The 18,664-nt window shown below is 37.5% G+C and overlaps 1 protein-coding gene across 2 annotated transcripts in view; it reads left to right on the top strand.

Annotated features, from left to right (window-relative positions):
- Vav3 (vav guanine nucleotide exchange factor 3) overlaps positions 1–18,664 on the top strand; it is a 337,639-nt gene that overhangs the window by 302,894 nt on the left and 16,081 nt on the right. For both annotated transcript variants that reach the window (XM_090334297.1, XM_090334298.1), the window contains exons 23-25: positions 1,567–1,683; positions 2,247–2,334; positions 15,239–15,368. In XM_090334297.1, coding sequence (XP_090190423.1) covers positions 1,567–1,683; positions 2,247–2,334; positions 15,239–15,368 — 335 coding nt within the window. The remainder of the gene's footprint in view (positions 1–1,566; positions 1,684–2,246; positions 2,335–15,238; positions 15,369–18,664) is intronic.

Raw genomic sequence — 18,664 nt, 5'->3', positions numbered from 1 at the left:
CAATAATATATATATATATATATATATATATGAAATTATCCACTGTGGGGCCGGGAGTTTGGCCTAGTAGTAGAGTGCTTACCTAGCATGCACAAACACCAAGGTTTGATTCTTCGGTATCACATACATACAAACTTTCAACCCAATTTTAATTATGTTCTAAAATCTAAGTGCCAGTGATTGTATACAGAGATTCCCTTCTTGAATACTTGTTTGTTAAACATGTCATTTGAAATATGAAGTAAAAAATCAATGTTAAATTCTTTAAATAAAAAGCCTGAAGTGGTGCTATGGATCAAGTGGTAGAGCTCTAGCCTTGAGAAAACCCAAGAACAGTTTTTGGACCCTGAGTTCAAGCCCCAGGACTGGCAAAAAAAAAATATCTACCTTAAAATTTTTTTTATAATTTTTTTTATTGTCAGGATAATGTATAGAGGATTTAAGTTACATTCACCAGGTAGTAGGTGCATTACTTCTCACACATTGTTACCCCTTCTCATATTTTTGTCCCCATTTTCCTCCCCTACCCCCTCCCAGTCATCTTGTTTTCCCCCTTCCCTTTCCTATTCCAAATAAACAAATAAATGTATATACAATATACCAGGTAACAAAGTCAGATACAGTAACAATATGAGATTAACCATGAGGGCAAAAAAAGAGAAATGACATAGTATATTAAGAAAAACAATGGCACAAGATAAAGCTCTTGTTATTCTGTTGGCTCACAACTATAATCCTAGCAACTCAGGAGACTGAGATCCAAGGATTGCTGTTCAAAGCCAGCTGGGGTAGGACAGTCTGTGAGACTCTTACCTCCAAAAGGCTACTTAAAAAAGTCGTAAGTGGTGATGTGGTTCAAGGGGTAGAGTGCTCACCTCGAGCAAAAGAAGCACAGGGACAGTGCCCAGGTCCAGAATTCAGACCCTGGGACATGCAAAAAAATCAGCTCTACTCATGTCTTTAGAAAATTATCAAAATTAGACTAAAAGAATTAACTTATATCCAAACAGTTTTGATAGTTTCTTAACTTTTATTTAAATGTTTCTTAGAACTTTTCTAAAGATGTTGAAAAGACATTTCATAGTATACATTGAGGAAGGTGAACCTTGTGTGTGGAATTTTTTTTGAGCGGGTTGTGTGTCTGTATGTACATGGATATGCGTATATGTCTATATAGATGTCTGTCTAATGTCTCATGCAGGACAGTTCTTCCTGAAAGTGTTTTTTTCTACCTGTTCCTAAACTTTCCTTACCTGTCTTTCTGATCTAGCACCTATTAACACCTCTCTTTGTTGTTTAGTTATTTGGTAAATATTTGCTGGTTGCTTCCTGTATATTAGGTAATGTTCCATTAGCTGTGGTTAGTTTTGGAGAGCATTCGTGTTTGGACATATTCAAAGAGATTTTTTTCTGAATCTAATCTTTTAAGCAATACAATTAGAGGATAGACCAATAAAAACAGCTTAGGGTTGCTACTAAATGAGAATTGTGACAGATATTTATGTTTAGCTTCCATTCTCTTCCAGGTATATTAATTGAGATTCTCTGTGCTGTTGTTTCTTATAGGTATGCTGGAGCAATGGAAAGATTGCAAGCAGAAACTGAACTTATTAATAGGGTAAATAGTACTTACCTTGTGAGGCACAGGACCAAAGAGTCAGGAGAATATGCAATTAGCATTAAGTAAGTAGGACAAGTACTTTTACAGAAATAGATTTTCTGTTTTCATAATTGCATCGACCATCTGACATGTGTAACACTGAAGTTGAAAACCAAGGTTCTAATTGCAGCAAAAATAATGCATCTATCCAGACAGTTCATTAATACTTGAAAATATCTGTTAGAAAAAACAGTAATAAGTGTTATGGGCTGCTAATTGGCACATTAGATATCTTTCATAACATTGAATTTTGTGGCGTTGATGTGTGTATAGTTCTAGTAAATTCTTAGAGTATAAAATAATAGACTTTTGTCTTGCTTTTTCCTGCATTCTCAGACTTTACTTATTAAGTAAATTAAGCATCATGATTAGGAAAAATCCAATCCCTCTCTTACTACAAATATTGGTTGTACCTTCAACTAATAAATATATTTTGTTAATTAGCTGTCACTGTTGTATTGGCACAAGTATATATTTTGTCTTCAGAATTAATTCTTATGATGTTATTGGGGCATGCCCTCTGGTAATTATTGATTTCTACTGATTAAAAACACATTTATATTCATAAGTTATTCACTGCCCACAGGTACAATAATGAAGCAAAGCACATCAAGATTTTAACAAGAGATGGCTTTTTTCACATTGCAGAAAATAGAAAATTTAAAAGTTTAATGGTAAGCATTGATTATTTTCAATCTATGATACCCAGCTATTTGGCTATTAGAAATGCCGCTTTAACTCTAGAGTTCCTTGAAAATTTTGTTCACTGAAAAGTTCTTAAGATAGGAACATAATTTTGTAGCAGAATCATAAAAATTCTTACTTTAAGGAATCTAGTCATGTTTTAGATTACACAATTCAGATTTTTTCATTACATACTAGATTTTTATGTTTGTGATAATGTTTTAATCTGTATTCTTTGTGATTCTTAAACCAATGACAAATTGAAATACCAACTTTTAGTTATTTATGTGGATTTTGACTTGTGTTTTTGAATAGCATGTGGAAAATACTTAATTTGGGCCTCCTTTTCTTTTTTTTGTCTCTGTCTCCTTATTCAGTCATAGGAAGTATAAGTTATGATGTTATAATTAATAAAATACCTCTTACATTTAGATTACTACAGAATATAATACAAAGTCAGATTGAAAAGTGTTTTAAATGATTTTCATTCATTATCTTGGAAAATTAAATATCAATAAGGTAATATGTTATCACACACAACTGTTGGTATTTCATAAGATTGTGTTTGTGTGTGTGTGTGTGTGTGTGTGTGTGTGCGTGCATGCATGTGTGTGTGTGTATGCCAGTATTGGGGCTTGAACGCATTCATAGCCTTACACTATTATCTAGATTTTTCTGTCAAGACTAGGGTGCTATACCCTGAACCATACTTGTACTTTCACTGTTTTGTCAATTGATTGGAAATAAGAATTTCATAGACTTTCCTAAGTAGACTGTCTTTGAAATGTGATCCATAGCTTCCAGTCTCTTGAGAAGCTAGGATTACAGTAGACCACAAGCACCCAGCTTCATAGGAAATTTTTATTTAAATGGAAACTATATTGTCCTATTGTAGGGGTGAATTCCACAATTTAAAGTACTACAATGTAATAATTATATTATTAGATAAGAATATTAGAGATATGTCACATAAACTATGTATGCATGTATATGTATATAATTGTATATGCATTAAGAGAAGAAATTTTCTTATTTTCTTAAGTGTTCCCAATCTACTTTTCAAGTGTATTTTCTTGAGCTAATACATAATTTGGATATATGACACAAAGACACATATTGTATCTGCTAAGCACTTTGAGTGACACTGAAAAGGGCCATTCTTTGATTAGACTGTCAATCAAATGATGCAAACTGCATTGCACTGAAATACACCAGAAATCACATCACAGATGTCAACATGGCAGTTAAAACTGAATAAGAGACCATCGCAAAATAGAACAGCTTAAAACTTTAAAAGTGCCTCAAGACAGATCAGGATGTGAAAGAAATGAAAGCCTTATGAACTGAAAGAAAATGGAATTAATCTGTATGGTTACAGATCCTCTTTCTAGCTGGAGATAACTTCAGCCCCCTATGCAATGGGGTTGAGACTAGAGGAGGTTCTTCTGGAAATGAAAACTTGGGAAGGAGGTAGAAGCAGATGCACAGATAATGAGTGACGGTCACAGCTGAGACAGGATGAAAGCATGCACAGAGCGCTACTTCATGTCTCTGCAAGACATGCCAGTTGAGCTTTCACCTGCAGAACCTCCTTGGACAGTAATGAGGCTATTCCACAGTAGTGGAGTTAATATGACACTTAAAAAAAATACTTAAGGGCCAAAGATGACTGCCAGCTTTCTAGACTTTGAAAGTGGCAAAAGTAGCTCCCATCAGAAAAGGCCAAGCCAAGACGATGAAAGGAATGGCCACTGAAAAAGGCTGATCAATTCAGCTTTGTTTCACCTTGGTTCAGCTCAAGGAAGTTCTTCAGCAGTGAAAGTTAGCTGTAAAAAGTCACTGTGACCTAGACTGAGAGACATGGATCCTTGAGTTCCTATCTACATGAACAGCTGTGATTAAGAGTAAAAGCAGCAGAGACCCCCAATTCAAACAATTGGTACTGGAGAGCATTAAAAAGATCTGCATTGGCTATCTGGAAAGAAAATTTCAATCCCTGGTTGCTGGGGTCAACTAAGCTCCATTTAACTGGGTGTAAGTGAAGCCTCAGAAATGCCCTTATTAAAGGTATTTGTAGAGGATCTTTTGTAGAGAAGCACCTATCAGAGTGGATTCAAGGGTGGTGACAATATGTACAACTACTTGTACAACTACTAAAAGTAATAATGATAATAGTAATGATAAATATTTGGAGGAAAAACAGATGAACAGAAACACTCCTGTGAAACTAAAATGAAAATGTAAGCACCAAAATGTAATTAAAGGAAGGAGGGAAGAAAGGAAGGAAAGAATGAATGAAGGAAGGAAAGAAGGAAGGAAGGAAGGAAGGAAGGAAGGAAGGAAGGAAGGACGGACGGACAAAAGGACAGACACACAAATAAGAGGCTATAAAAATCATCAGTGCCAGTAAAGTCCCAGTGTTCCATTCAGCAGTTAATTAGGAAGAATGATGAAGAAGCCACTGAACTAGTACGCTATCCCTTCCTTGTCTTTTTCTAGTCATTTGTTGAACACATTTATGAGCCTTGTCCAAAAGATCCAATCACTGTGTTTTTGGAGTGTGTAGAAAGGACTCAAGTGGTCTAATAAAGCTGATGCATGAGTAAATATATATATGCTGAGAATCATACACTCTAGTACTGTCCCTAGAATCTAAGCTGGGAATTTTCATGGCATTTGTTCAGAAGGAGTGTCTCATCACCAGCCCCAGACTCTTTGGGAGAAAAGGGAAAGTTAGGATGTGTAGGGCTCCTTCAGATCAGCTCTTCCAACCCTTAGGAAGTAGCATTTATCATGACAGCATCAAATCACTGTTTCCCTGACAAGGAAAGGGCAGAATCTGTATCTGAATTACTTTTACTTTTTTTCACAGTTAGTTCAGTATCCCACAATCATTAGTATGAAACGTCTCTCCTTTTACTTGGAAATCACATAGTAGCCTGGGATAAAATTTTCTCTGCAATGAATATAAACTCCAAGCCAAGTCAGAAGCTCATTTTAAAATTAGCCAAGTTTCTGCAAAAGAAAATTGGCCTCAGGTACTTGGGACCAAACCTTATTCCTCTTGGATTTCAACAGCTTGGCTAATCAGAATCTTTGTTTTTCTTAGTCATTAAATGCAAATCCTAAATGAATTTCTGATTCCAGATTACAAGGAATTAATTTTGTTCTCATTTCCATGTGTGCCACACAACCCACGTCCAAATGCCCCTTGTAAGCAATCTTCCTCACCTGTTTCCTTGGAAATTGCACTGACTGGCTGGCACTCATTATTTTTCAGAGATTTGAATTGTTGACACGACAGTGTCAGCATGAGATAAGGGGAGCTGAGTGATTTCTTTTGTTCAGAGTCCTCTTATATCCTGTTGTACCTGAAGGTCAATGACTATTGAAGCCGTGGATGGATTAGACTAGAATATTGGAAGCATAAAGCTATTCATTGGAAATAAGCCATGGTAGCCCTACTTAATTCTACTCAGAAACAAGTTAGAAAGATCCTTGTTAATACTGGGGGGAAATGGAACTAAAATACCTTTCCTGCTTAGTGAACTGTTAAAGAATATTTGGCAGTTTAATAAGCTGTATAAACCTATGGCATGGGAAAGTCAGTTTTAGTTCTATAAAAATTTCAGAGGAGACCCAGGCACCAGTGGGCCTAAAATCCTAGTTTAGGAGGCTAAAATGTGAGGATTATAGTTAGAAGCCAGCCCCAGCAGAGAAGTATGTGAGATTCTCATCTCCAGTTAACTTCCAAAAAGCTAGAAACAGAGCTGTACCTCGAGTGGTAGAGTATCACCTTGAGCAGAAAAGTTAAGAGATCATGCCCAGGACCTGTGTTCAAACCCCAGTACTGACACAAAGAAAAATAATTGGGGGAAGGGGATGAATATTAAATGATCATCAAATCCCCTTTTCACTATAATAATGCTATAGTTTCCAGCTAACTTCACAAGATAATTGTAATTCATAACAAAATTCACAAAGTATATATTAGCTCTGATAAAATCCATCTGAAGTTCAATGCTATTATTGGCCTTTAATTCCTTTCAGGTTTATTTTCATATTGTCAAAAAAATAACACATTTTACTTGACAAAATGAAAAGAACCACTCTTGGGTAGCATTTGTATCAGCTACACAATGTATAAATATATAGAGTTCTTCTAGGGTCCTTAGCTTATTTTTGCTTTGTCTCAAGAAAAGCATTGGTGGTAACATTGAGTACTGAGGAGAATTTAACTCCTAACCAAGCCTTTGCAACTACGTTAAAATTGTCATACTACAAATGCCATAATCTGGTGGTTAAAGCCATTTGTTCCATATGAACTTTTTTCCTGGTATTTTGTTTCTTTTTGTCTTTGCATTAAACATTTCTTTCTCTCATCAAGGAATCTTATAATCTGGGCTCAAGGAAGGAATCAAGGAAGATATGTTTTTAAAGGAAGTTATAATGCATGTAAACAGCTTAAATCTTAAGCCCAAAAAGTCCCTTGGCAAATCATAGGCACTTAGCAAACAAGTAATGCTTTCCTTTGCCTCCTTTTTCTTTTTTGAAATATGTTTGTATTTCCAAGTTACGGTGTGCTGCTCAATTGGTATAGTTCAAAACAGTATCTTTGGAGACAGACCCTAGTAGTGACTTCATTCAGTCACTCAGCCTCACTGAGATGCAAGTATTAAATGCAGATGAAACCCATCATCTCACGGGGTTCTTGAATTGAGATTGTGATAGCCAAAAGAAGGGCTGCTTCCTTCGGATCATAGTGACTTACCATTACTTATGTGCACTGGGCACTCACTGTATATGCTGTTCTCGTGTGTGTGTGTGTGTGTGTGTGTGTGTGTGTTTTGGAGTTTGAAGTCAGGGCCTTGCCTATTTGCTTGATTTTTTTTCTGCTAAAGATCTGTTTCTAACCACTTGAACCATGCCTCTTGCCTCTACTATCAGTTTTTCTTTTTTTCTTTTCCTAGTTAATTGAAGGTAAGAGAATTTCAGATTTGTCTGCCCCAGCAGGCTCTGAATCTTGAACCTCAGAGCTCAGCCTCCTAAACAGCTAGTATTACCGGAGTGAACCACAGGTGGCCACTGTGTGTGTTCTTTATCATAGTCTGTGGGGTGACTGTTCCCATTTTATAGGAGTGGAAATTGAAGACATCTCTGTCTAGGGATTTAGGCAAACTATACTGTTTTTTCTTTATGAAGGATCTGTTTCAGCCTAATATACTTCCCTCATTCCTGACTCTTCAAATTTCATCTGATCTTCAATTTGAACACACATGCCAAAGGCAGTCCCCTCTCATGCGTTAGAGCTGCCATAAGCTTTTCCTTCTACAGGCCAGGTACCTTCTCTTCACATTCTTTGTGACCCGGGCCTTCCTAGTACAATGCAGTCCACAACATAGATCTGAGTTTAGTTGTAAGTAATGAATCATTGGTGATTCTCTTTCCCATCTTTTGGATGATTTTTTTTTTGTCCCATTGAGTTGCCTTAAGAACTTTGAACAAAAACATGACAGAACAAAAACAAACACAGTCTTGAGCTGTTTCCTGTGATTTCCTTTAAAAAAAAAAAAACAGACCCTCCTTACAGCAGCGGGTGGGGTGTGCGGGAAAATAGGAGCCAGCATTTGTCCCCCCTCAATTCTTGAGCGGGGCATCCTCCAGCTGGGAATCCTGAGCAAGACAGCACCCACCGAGGGGCCCCCCACAGTCACAGACTCTCTGACAAAGCAGTGGAAACACAGCAGGGATCTGAAGGGCCAACAAGCAGCCAAGCTCGCCTTCTGAGAATCAGAAAGGCGCGGCTCCGCCATTGGGGCCCACATCTTCAGCTGGACACCGCCCCTGGGAACAGAGCAGTCTCTTGCTGGTCCTTCCTAGAGCCCCTGGAAACTCTCAAACCCCAGACCCTTGTTGGCTGGGGGCCGCCCCTGGAAGCAGCACAGGAAAACGTCTGCCCAGCACGCTCAGCCTGAAGCTCTCAGATCCATCCCATGGCCCACTGTGAGGCCACTGGTTGGGCTGAGAGCTAGTCGTGCAGCAACACATAAGTTTTATTCTAATACTTTCCAAACTTTGTACTCAAATATGCTACCTACTTACCAACTTAGGTCAGTTATCCTTACACTATACCTTTTCTTCATTACTATAATAATCTTACACTCCTATGTTAATCCTCTTGTACCTCCCCTGACCTCTCTCATTCTATTTTTCTGTCTCTGGTCCTCTGTTCGTTTTTAAACCCTTATAATGCATGGATCTATACTTGATGGCTGTTGAGCAATACTGTATATCTAGGTGTTCAATTATACTCTAGGCTCACAGGGACTTAAAGACAATAGGGATTGGATTGAGAGGCTTATTGTTTTGGGTATAAATCGCTTATTAGTGGTTGTATTAGACTAGTCTGTAAGTGCACAAAAAGAAAGAGTGATAACACCAATCAAAAATTGTGAACATCTAGTGTCTGCCAGCTACAGAGGTCTAGGTTGGTTATATCTGAAAAACTATAATCGTATTTAGTATTAATCTTGCTCCCATTTTCGAATGGGCAGAAAGAGAAACTCAAGAAAAATGTCAAATCAAGAAACAACATCCCCCACCCAATATAAACTGACAATGGAACAGTCACTGGCAAACCTAGAGGAGACTCTTCCAAGTGCTATACAAATGCAATTGCTAAACATCATTAATGAAAAATGTGAAAATATAAAGAAAGAGATAAGGAAGGGAGACATAGCTAAACAAGAGGAAACCATAAACAAGGTGATAAGTGAAAAAGAAGAAGCCATAAAGGAGGCCATAATAAAGGTTTTTCAAAGAAAAATGGATGGATTCATAGACTCCCCAAATAAAAAGGTGACCGAACTCCAGCAAATGTCCACCATAATCCGAACTGGATCAATAGAAACAAAGAAAGGATCTTAAAGGCAGCCAGGGAAAAGGGCTCAGTAACCTATAAAGGCAAGCCAATCAGAATAACCCCAGATTTCTCAGCAGAGACCATGCAAGCAAGAAGTGACTGCAAGCATATATGTCATGCCCTGAAGTCAAGTAACTACCAACCAAGAACACTGTATCCAGCTAAGCTCTCATTCATAACTGAGGGAACAATAAAAACATTCCATTCCAGGGAAAAGCTGCAACAATATGTAGCAACAAAACCAACACTACAGAGAATTCTGAAAGACGTTCTATACATAGAAAACCAAAATAAATGCAATATAGGGAAAGAAATGGCACCTAAACAGCATACCATCTAAGGACCACAAGAACTGTCAAGACACAGGCCCTAAAAAAGCTTTTAAAAATGGTAGGAACTAATAAATATCTCTCAATCCTAACTCTCAATATCAATGGACTTAACTCTCCAATTAAACGGCATAGACTGTCTTGTTGGATCAAAAAGCAAGATCCATCATTCTGCTGTATTCAAGAGACACATCTTACCCAAAAAAACAATCATCTTTTGAAAGTGAGAGGTTGGAATAAACTCTATCAAGCTAACGGTCCCCATAAACAGGCTGGAGTTGCCATCCTCATATCAGATAAAATAGACTTCAAACTAAAATTAGTGAGAAAAGACAAAGAAGGTTACTACATACTACTAAAGGGATCTTTCCTCCAGGAAGACATAACGATCCTAAATATTTACACACCCAATCCCGGAGCTCTGAACTTCATCAAGCAAACTTTACTTTCACTGAAACCATACATAGAGTGAAACACAGTGATTGTTGGTGACTTTAACACACCACTCTCACCTTTGGACAGATCAACAAGGCAAAAACTCAACAGAGAAACCTTAGAACTGAACAACTATATAGACCAACTAGATCTAACAGACATCTGCAGAATATTCCACCCAGCAACAACACAATATACATTTTTCTCAGCAGCACATGGAACATTTTCCCAAATAGACCACATCTTAGGCCATAAAACAAACCTGGACAAATTCAGAAACACTGAAATTATTCCACGCACACTCTCAGGTCACAAAGGCATCAAATTGGAACTGAACACACATCTCCACCAACGAAAACCCTGTAACTCATGGAGACTGAACAACACATTGTTGAATCACCAATGCGTCATCGAAGAGATCAGAACAGAAATCCAACAGTTTATGAAATTTAACAATAAGGAGCACACAAAATACCAACTCCTTTGGGACACAGCAAAGGCAGTACTCAGAGGAAAATTGATAGCACTGAGTGCCTACAATAAGTTGGAAAAATCGCAAACCAACAAGTTAATGTCTCACCTTAAGCTCCTGGAAAAAGAGCAACAAACCAACCCTAATCCCAGTAGAAGAAAGCAAATTATTAAAATCAAAGCAGAATTAAATGATTTGGAATCCAAAAAAAACCATAGAAAGGATCAACAAAACAAAGAGTTGGTTCTTTGAAAGAATTAACAAAATTGACAAACCCTTAGCAAATCTTAACCAAAAAAAGAAGAGAGCCTATCAAAACAAACAAAATCGCAGATGAAAATGGTAATATCACGACAGAAATTACCAAGATCCAGAATATCATGAGGGAATACTTCTCAAACCTTTATGCCAACAAATTTGAGAATCTACAAGAAATGGATGAACTCCTAGCAAATATTAACATACACACCCTGAACCAAGAAGAACTAACCCAATTCAACAGGCCTATTACAAGCTCTGAAATAGAAATGGCTAAAAGAGAACTTTCACCTAAGAAAAGCCCAGGGCCAGATGGATTCACAGCTGAATTCTATAAGGTCTTCAAAGCAGAGCTCACACCAATACTCCTCAAGCTTTTCAACGAAATTGAAAATGAAGGTTCTTTACCAAACTCATTCTATGAAGCCAGTATAACCCTCATCCCCAAACCAGACAGAGATTCATCAAAGAAAGAGAACTATAGACCTATTTCTTTGATGAATATCAATGCAAAACTTCTCAACAAAATACTGGCCAACTGTCTACAACAGCTCATCAAAAAAAATTATACACTATGATCAAACAGGATTCATCACAGGGAGGCAAAGCTGGTTCAACATACGCAAATCAATTAATATAATTCAACACTTCAATAGGAGCAAGGACAAAAATCACATGATTGTCTCAATAGATGCGGAAAAGGCATTTGACAAGATCCAACACCCCTTTATGTTAAAAGCTCTGGAGAAACTAGGAATCCATGGAACATTCCTCAATATAATAAAGGCTATGTATGAGAAACCTACTGCTAGTATTACACTTAATGGTGAAAATCTAAAGCCATTCCCTCTAAAATCAGGAAGGAGACAAGGATGCCCACTCTCTCCACTCCTCTTTAACATAGTATTAGAATTCCTAGCCAGTGCAATAAGGCAAGAAGCAAGCATAAAGGGGATCCAAATAGGGAAAGAGGAAGCAAAACCAACCCTCTTTGCAGATGACATGATTCTGTATTTAAAGAATTCTATAGACTCTACTCCCAAGCTCCTTGAGCTGATTCAAAACTTTGGAAGGGTAGCAGGCTATAAAATTAACCGTCAAAAATCAACTGCCTTCCTTTACGCCAACAGTGAGAGGAACGAGGCAATAATCAGGAAAGCAACTCCTTTCACAATAGCCTCAAAGAAAATAAAGTACCTAGGAATTAGCTTAACTAACAATGTAAAGGACCTTTTTGATGAAAACTTTAAAACCCTAAAAAAGGATATTAAAGCAGAACTAAGGAAATGGAAAAACCTCCCATGCTCCTGGATTGGAAAAATCAACATTTTGAAAATGATAGCCAAGGGCTATCTACAAATTCAACGCAATACCCATCAATATCCCAATGGCATTCTTTAAAGACATAGAAGAGGCAATTCAGAATTTCATATGGAATAATAAAAGACCCTCTATAGCAATAACAGTTCTTAGCAGAAAGAACAGCGCTGGAGGAATTTCAATTCCAATCTTTAGACTCTATTATAGGGCTATAATTCTCAAAACAGCTTGGTACTGGCACAAGAACAGGCCTGAAGACCAATGGAATAGAACTGAGGACCCAGATATTAAACCATAGACCTATTGCCACCCAATCTTTGACAAGGGAGCCAAAAAAATAGAATGGAAGAAAGACAGCCTCTTCAACAAGTTGTGCTGGCAAAACTGGTTATGCACCTGCAGAAAACTAAAGTTGGATCCTTGTTTGTCACCCTGCACTAGAATTAACTCCAAATGGATCAAAGACCTGGAGGTAAAAGCTGACACACTGAAAACTTTACAAGAAGGAATAGGAAATACACTAGGCCTCCTTGGCACAGGTCGAAACTTTCTTAATAAGGACCAAGAATCACAACAAATCAGAGAAAGGCTGGATAAGTGGGACTGCATTAAACTGAAGAGCTTTTGTATGGCAAAGGACATAGCTAGTAAATTAATTAGGAAGCCTACAGAGTGGGAGAAGATCTTCACCAACCAAACAATGGACAAAGGCCTCATATCTAAAATATATCAACAACTCAAAAAATTGAATCACTCCAAAACTAATCTCCAAAGTAACAAGAGTCTTCTCTGAAGAAGAAACAAAAATGGCCTATAGACACATGAAGGAATGCTCAACATCTCTGGTCATAAAAGAAATGCAAATCAAAACAACTCTAAGATTCCACCTCACTCCAGCTAGAATGGCCAGGATCAGGAAAACGAATGACAACAGATGCTGGAGGGGATGTGGCCAGGAGGGATCACTACTACACTGTTGGTGGGAGTGCAAACTCATTTAACCACTATGGAAAGCAGTGTGGCAGTGCCTCAAAAGGCTAAACATAGAACTCCCCTATGACCCAGCAATTCCACTACTTGGCATTTACCCAACCATCCAGAAAGAAGGGCATACTAAATCCACTAGCACAACAATGTTCATTACAGCATTATTCACCATAGCAAAGATATGGAACCAACCTAGATGTCCTTCAGTTGATGAATGGATCAACAAGTTGTGGGGCCAGGAGTTTGGCCTAGTGTTTAAAGTAATTCCCTAGCATGCACGTACACCCGGGTTCGATTCCTCGGTACCACATGCATAGAAAAAAGCCGGAAGTGGTGCTGAGGCTCAAGTGGTAGAGCTCTAGCCTTGAGAAAGTCCAAGGACAGTGCTCAGGCCCTGAGCTCAAGCCCAGGACTGGCAAAAAAAAAAACCCAAGTTGTGGTATTTGTACACAATGGAATTCTATGCTGCTGTCAGAAAAAATGACATCATCCCATTTGTTAGGAAATGGAAAGACTTAGAAAAAATCATATTAAGTGAAGTAAGTCAGAATGAAAGGAACTTAGGCTCAATGGTTTCCCTCATTCGTCATAATCAGTAGAAACCTTGGGCTCTACTAGCAGAGATTTGCAATAGAGCAAAATCTTGATACATAAGGCCATATAGTATGAAGCTAATTGAAAGGACCTCCAGGATATAGAAACAAAAGCCATATAACGAATGATTGTTGTCCTTAATGTACTATGTTATCTCTCATCTACTTTGCTGTCCCTTGGGTATCTCATATTGTTACAATATCTCACTTTGTTATCTGATATATTGAATTTATTTGTATTTGGATATTTGAAATTTGATAGGGAAGGGGGGAAAACCAAGAAGGGTGGGGGGTTGGGGGGGAGGGTAATGGGTACCAAGACATATGGAAGGGTATCAATGTATGTGAATTAATGCACCTTCTATCTGGCAAATATCATATATCCCTTTTATTAATTACAATAAAGAAAACACAACAAAAACAGAAAACAAACAAAAACAAGTTGCAGCCGAGTGTAGTGGCTGATGCCTGTTATCCTAGCTACTGAGGAAGCTGAGATCTGAGGATTGCAGTTCAAAACTAGGCCAGGCACTAAAGTCCATGAGACTCTTATCTCCAATTAACCACCAGAAAACAGGAAATAGTGCTGAAGCTCAAGGGGGTATAGTGGTAGCCTTGAGCTGAAGAGCTCAGAAACAACATGCAGGCCCAGAGTTCAAGTCCCATGATCGACAAAAAAACAAGTTGCTCTTTCACTATTTATTTAAAAGGTAGTGTAATAGAAAAACTGAATAATTAGGTTAAAATGATTTTGCTTCTTTTTTTGCAAATATTTATAGCAAACTATTACTACAATATTCTTCTGTAATAGGATCCATTTGTTCATTATGAATGATTATTCAACTTTAGTTTGCAGCACAGGGGTTCAGATTTTTGCAGAATTTGGAATGAATTTGTAAAACAAATATTGTCCTCAAGTTTGAGTTTAAATAAGATGGTGGGGGCACTTCTGACATTAAATTTGGAAGTATTGAAGCAAATATATTAATAAGCGAACATTACAAAGAACCCCATTACTGCTATTTGTAAGTACCAGGTGATAGGGAGAACACTTTTCATCATCAACTAAAAATATTGAGAAGCATCTGTGCTTCATCAACTTGTGTTTACCATGGAGAAGCATATTCATTGTCAAGTCTGGTATTCTGCCACATTGAATGAAAATGCAGGAAAAGTAGAAATTGCTATATATTAAGCAACCAGCTGTTCCTTTTATTTATTTGTTTAGAAAGGCAAGTATTTCATACATAACAACAATAATTACTGCCCTGAAATTGAGGCTTAGTATGGCTTCTTTTCCCTTGTCACATCTGACTGAAGACTAATCAGATGTTCTGTATTGATGAACAGTAGAGAGTAACTCATGTTAGAAATGTCTGAGTCACAAGGACAGGCAGGCATCCTGTACATCCAGAAAGTGAGAAGAGCTTCATGTTTACTTAGTCTCCTATCTGGAAAGTTGAGCATTAAATTGATCATCCGTATTTCATATGTAATTAAGCACCATCTAGTTTATGTGTTTGAGCACAAAAGTATCTTTATCAAATATGATCTTTGATTCTTTTTATTTTTCTAAAGGAACTTGTGGAGTACTACAAGCACCATTCTCTTAAAGAAGGCTTCCGAACCTTAGATACGACGCTACAGTTTCCATACAAGGAGCCAGAACAGGCAGCGGGACCCAGGGGTAATGGATCGGCCAGCAGCTGTGAGTACTGTAATTGAGGAAACTTATTTCCTGTCACTTCAGGGTTGGAGGCAAAATAACATTTAACATCTTCATCTGAAACTTTGAAATGTAACCAATTAATATGCTAATGCATGGAGCAAGGATAGTTTTGTGGAGCTAAGCAGAATCCAGGCCCTCATCAAGTTTACAAATGTGTCTGTTTATAGGAATTTGTGTCAAACTTAGAAACTTATGTTTGCCTTTCAGTAGCCATCAGAAACGTAAAGGGGTACCTGATTACATTAAATTTTATACTGTTCAATAGCTTTTATGCCAGCCAAGCTCTTTTAAAATTTGCATAATACTTTTTCTTTAGTAGAATTTAACGAAGCTCTCTGGTTAGCTTAGAATCTTGAGCCCACTTATGATATGTGTCAGTGACTATATTCAGAATTTGTGAAGTGACTATCATTTTCTCAGATGACAATATTTGTAAAATGTGCATTTACCACTTCCTGTCAGTGAACACTCTGCCATAAGCAATCAGGACAGAAAAACACCCAAGTAAAACCACCTCATAATTCAAGTGTGGATCCAAGTGAAAACTTTTTATTCCTCTCACCATTAAAGTGACAGCATCTTCCAAGAAGGTAGATGCAGCACATGAAGAGACCACTGACAAAAAACACTGTAAAGAAAGAATGGTTTCACTCCTTTGTCTTGCTTTTAAAAATAAATAAATAAACCTGTTTGGGGGAGAGAAATGAAAACTTTAGCGTAAGCAAAACTGGGAGACTTGGCAGCATTTGAAAAAAGAATTTGCATCAGTTTAATATAACCTTTCCTTATTGTTTTTCTCTAAATGCACATACTAAAAGAGAAATAGGTCATGCTCAGAGTTCCAAAGATAGTAAGATTTCATGCATTTTATTACAAGTAAAATATACAAGTAACTTGTCACATTTGAGGAGCTCTATAGTCACTCTTCTCAGTGATCAATAATATAAACCCAAGGCTGTGCAGTCAAAGTAGTAAGAACAAACTTTATGTAGAGCATTTGAGTTGCCTTAAAATTTTATGTATCTGCTGGGAGTTGGTGGTTCATGCCTGTAATACTAGCTACTCAGAAGGCTGAGATCTGAGGATCACAGTTCAAAGCCAGCTCGAGGAAAAAAGTCCATGAGATTCTTATCTCCAGTTAATCACCAGAAAACTGAAAGGGGTGCTGTGGCTCAAAGTGGTACAGCACTGTCCTTGAGTTGAAGAGCTCAGCAACAGTGACTAAGCCCACAACAGACTTAAATAATATGTCTTCTTTTTAGCCCATTATTACCAAATTATCTAGGATTCTCATAGAGACCAGGGTTTTTTTTTCTCATTAAAAACTATATTTTCTGTAAAAAGTAAAGATCCTACAAATTCCTTGAAATATCGAAGTTAAGACTCATAGACCATGAAGCATGGCAATTGTAATGCCTTCTCTTTACCTTCTTAGCAACATGGCATAATGCAAGTGGCCAAGGTAGTCATTTATACCCACAAGTTTTTTTTTTCTTGAGTTTTATACGTAGTTCTAGAGAACTCAGTGGGGAGAGGAAGGATAAAGGGAGGTCAGAAATAACAGGATTTGTAGGAAATTCATTAACCTTCATTTCTTAGTACCTTGATTATTTAAACAAGCAATCCTTCAATGTTCAGGACATATAGGTTCCTGTGAGAATGTAATACAGAAATGTAGGATGTTACCCGAAGTAATTTGTGTGTTGGGGTGGGAGGTGGGTGTGTGTGTATGTGGGTGTGTGCTGGGGCTTGAATGCAGGACCTGGTCACTGTCTTTTTCTCTCATGGCTGGAATTCTACCACTTGAGCCTTAGCTCCCTTCAATCTTTTTGTTGGTCCATTGGAGATAAGAATCTCAGAATTTACTGCCCAAGCTAGTTTCAAACCACTGATCCTCTGATCTCAGCTTCCTGAGTAGCTAGAAGTATAGTCTTGAGATGCCAGTGTCCAACTTTTTAAATTTTTTATCTCTAATATTTTATGAATTATTTATTGCTTTAAGTTGTTAGGAACTAGGAACATAATTATAATGCCTTTTCAGAAAATATATATGTAATAAAATTATTTTAAATATCTCAACTAAGCACGGGTACATTTTTCAATAGCCATGAGTTCAAATATCTCTGCTTAATCTTCCTAAGAGACTCAAGAAACTTAATTGAAACCATTATCGTATATGTAACATGAAAAATAGATAAATAGAGATAGAGATACAGTGAAAATGCCTAGCTCAGTTAAGGCCCTAGGATATGGCAGGATGAGATGATAAATTCTTTGTCTTTATGGAACTTACATTTTAGTTGGAAAATTCAGACAACCAATCTGGATTGACATAAGTGGAGGTCTCACCCATAAAAAGAATCTGAAAGAACTGAATGAATGAATATGTATACTCAGTTAATAATAATTCCACAGGATTTAACTCTCCAAAATTATGTATGCAGTCATATAAAACTGAATTGTAGGGCTGGGAGTTTGGCCTAGTGGTAGAGTGTTTGCCTAGCATGTACAAAGACCCGGGTTTGATTCCTCGGTACCCCATACATAGAAAAAAGCTAGAAGTGGTACTGAGGCTCAAGTGGTAGAGCTCTAGCCCTGAGAAAGTCCAAGGACAGTACTCAGGCCCTGAGCTCAAACCCAGGACTGGCAAAAAATGGAACTAGAAGTGTGGTCCAAGTGGTAGAGTGCCAGCCATGAATACACACACACACACACACACACACACACACACACACACACTAAATTGCAGCCTTAGATTGAATTCGTGACTCTATCTCAATATTTTGTTTACTTTATGCTAATTTTTTTATAAAACAAAGAGCACTAATACTGTCTCGAGGGTTAAATGAGGTATTACATAGAAAGCACATAACATAGTGGGGTTTTTTTTCTTTTACACAGTGAATACTCAAATGAAAGCTACCAGACCCTCTTCCATCCCTCGTTCTTACTAATGGTACTAACTCTTCCAATACACACTACTTTCTAAGGCCCAATTACTGTTTGTGGCAATGTACATCTTTGCTTTTATGAGCTTTAAAAATAGGCTTGACTTATTTTATTTCAAATCTATTATTTTAATTGAAAGATCTGAAGTTTGAACTGATGCCACTGAGCCATACCTCCAACCTATTTTTTCCCACTGCCAATTTTTGAGATAGGGTCTTAAAATGATTATTTTGGAGGGAGGTCTCCCTGACTCAGCACACCTCTAGAATACAGTCCATATATCTTAGACTTGCTTAGGTTCTTCCACTGAAACACAGTCTCACAGA

This window comes from Megascapheus bottae, chromosome 6 (genome assembly GCF_031878675.1).
Source record: "Megascapheus bottae isolate mThoBot1 chromosome 6, mThoBot2.hap1, whole genome shotgun sequence".
Lineage (NCBI taxonomy): Eukaryota > Metazoa > Chordata > Mammalia > Rodentia > Geomyidae > Megascapheus > Megascapheus bottae.
The sequence above is the reverse complement of the archived record's forward strand: the minus strand, read 5'-3'. Positions and strand labels throughout refer to the sequence as shown.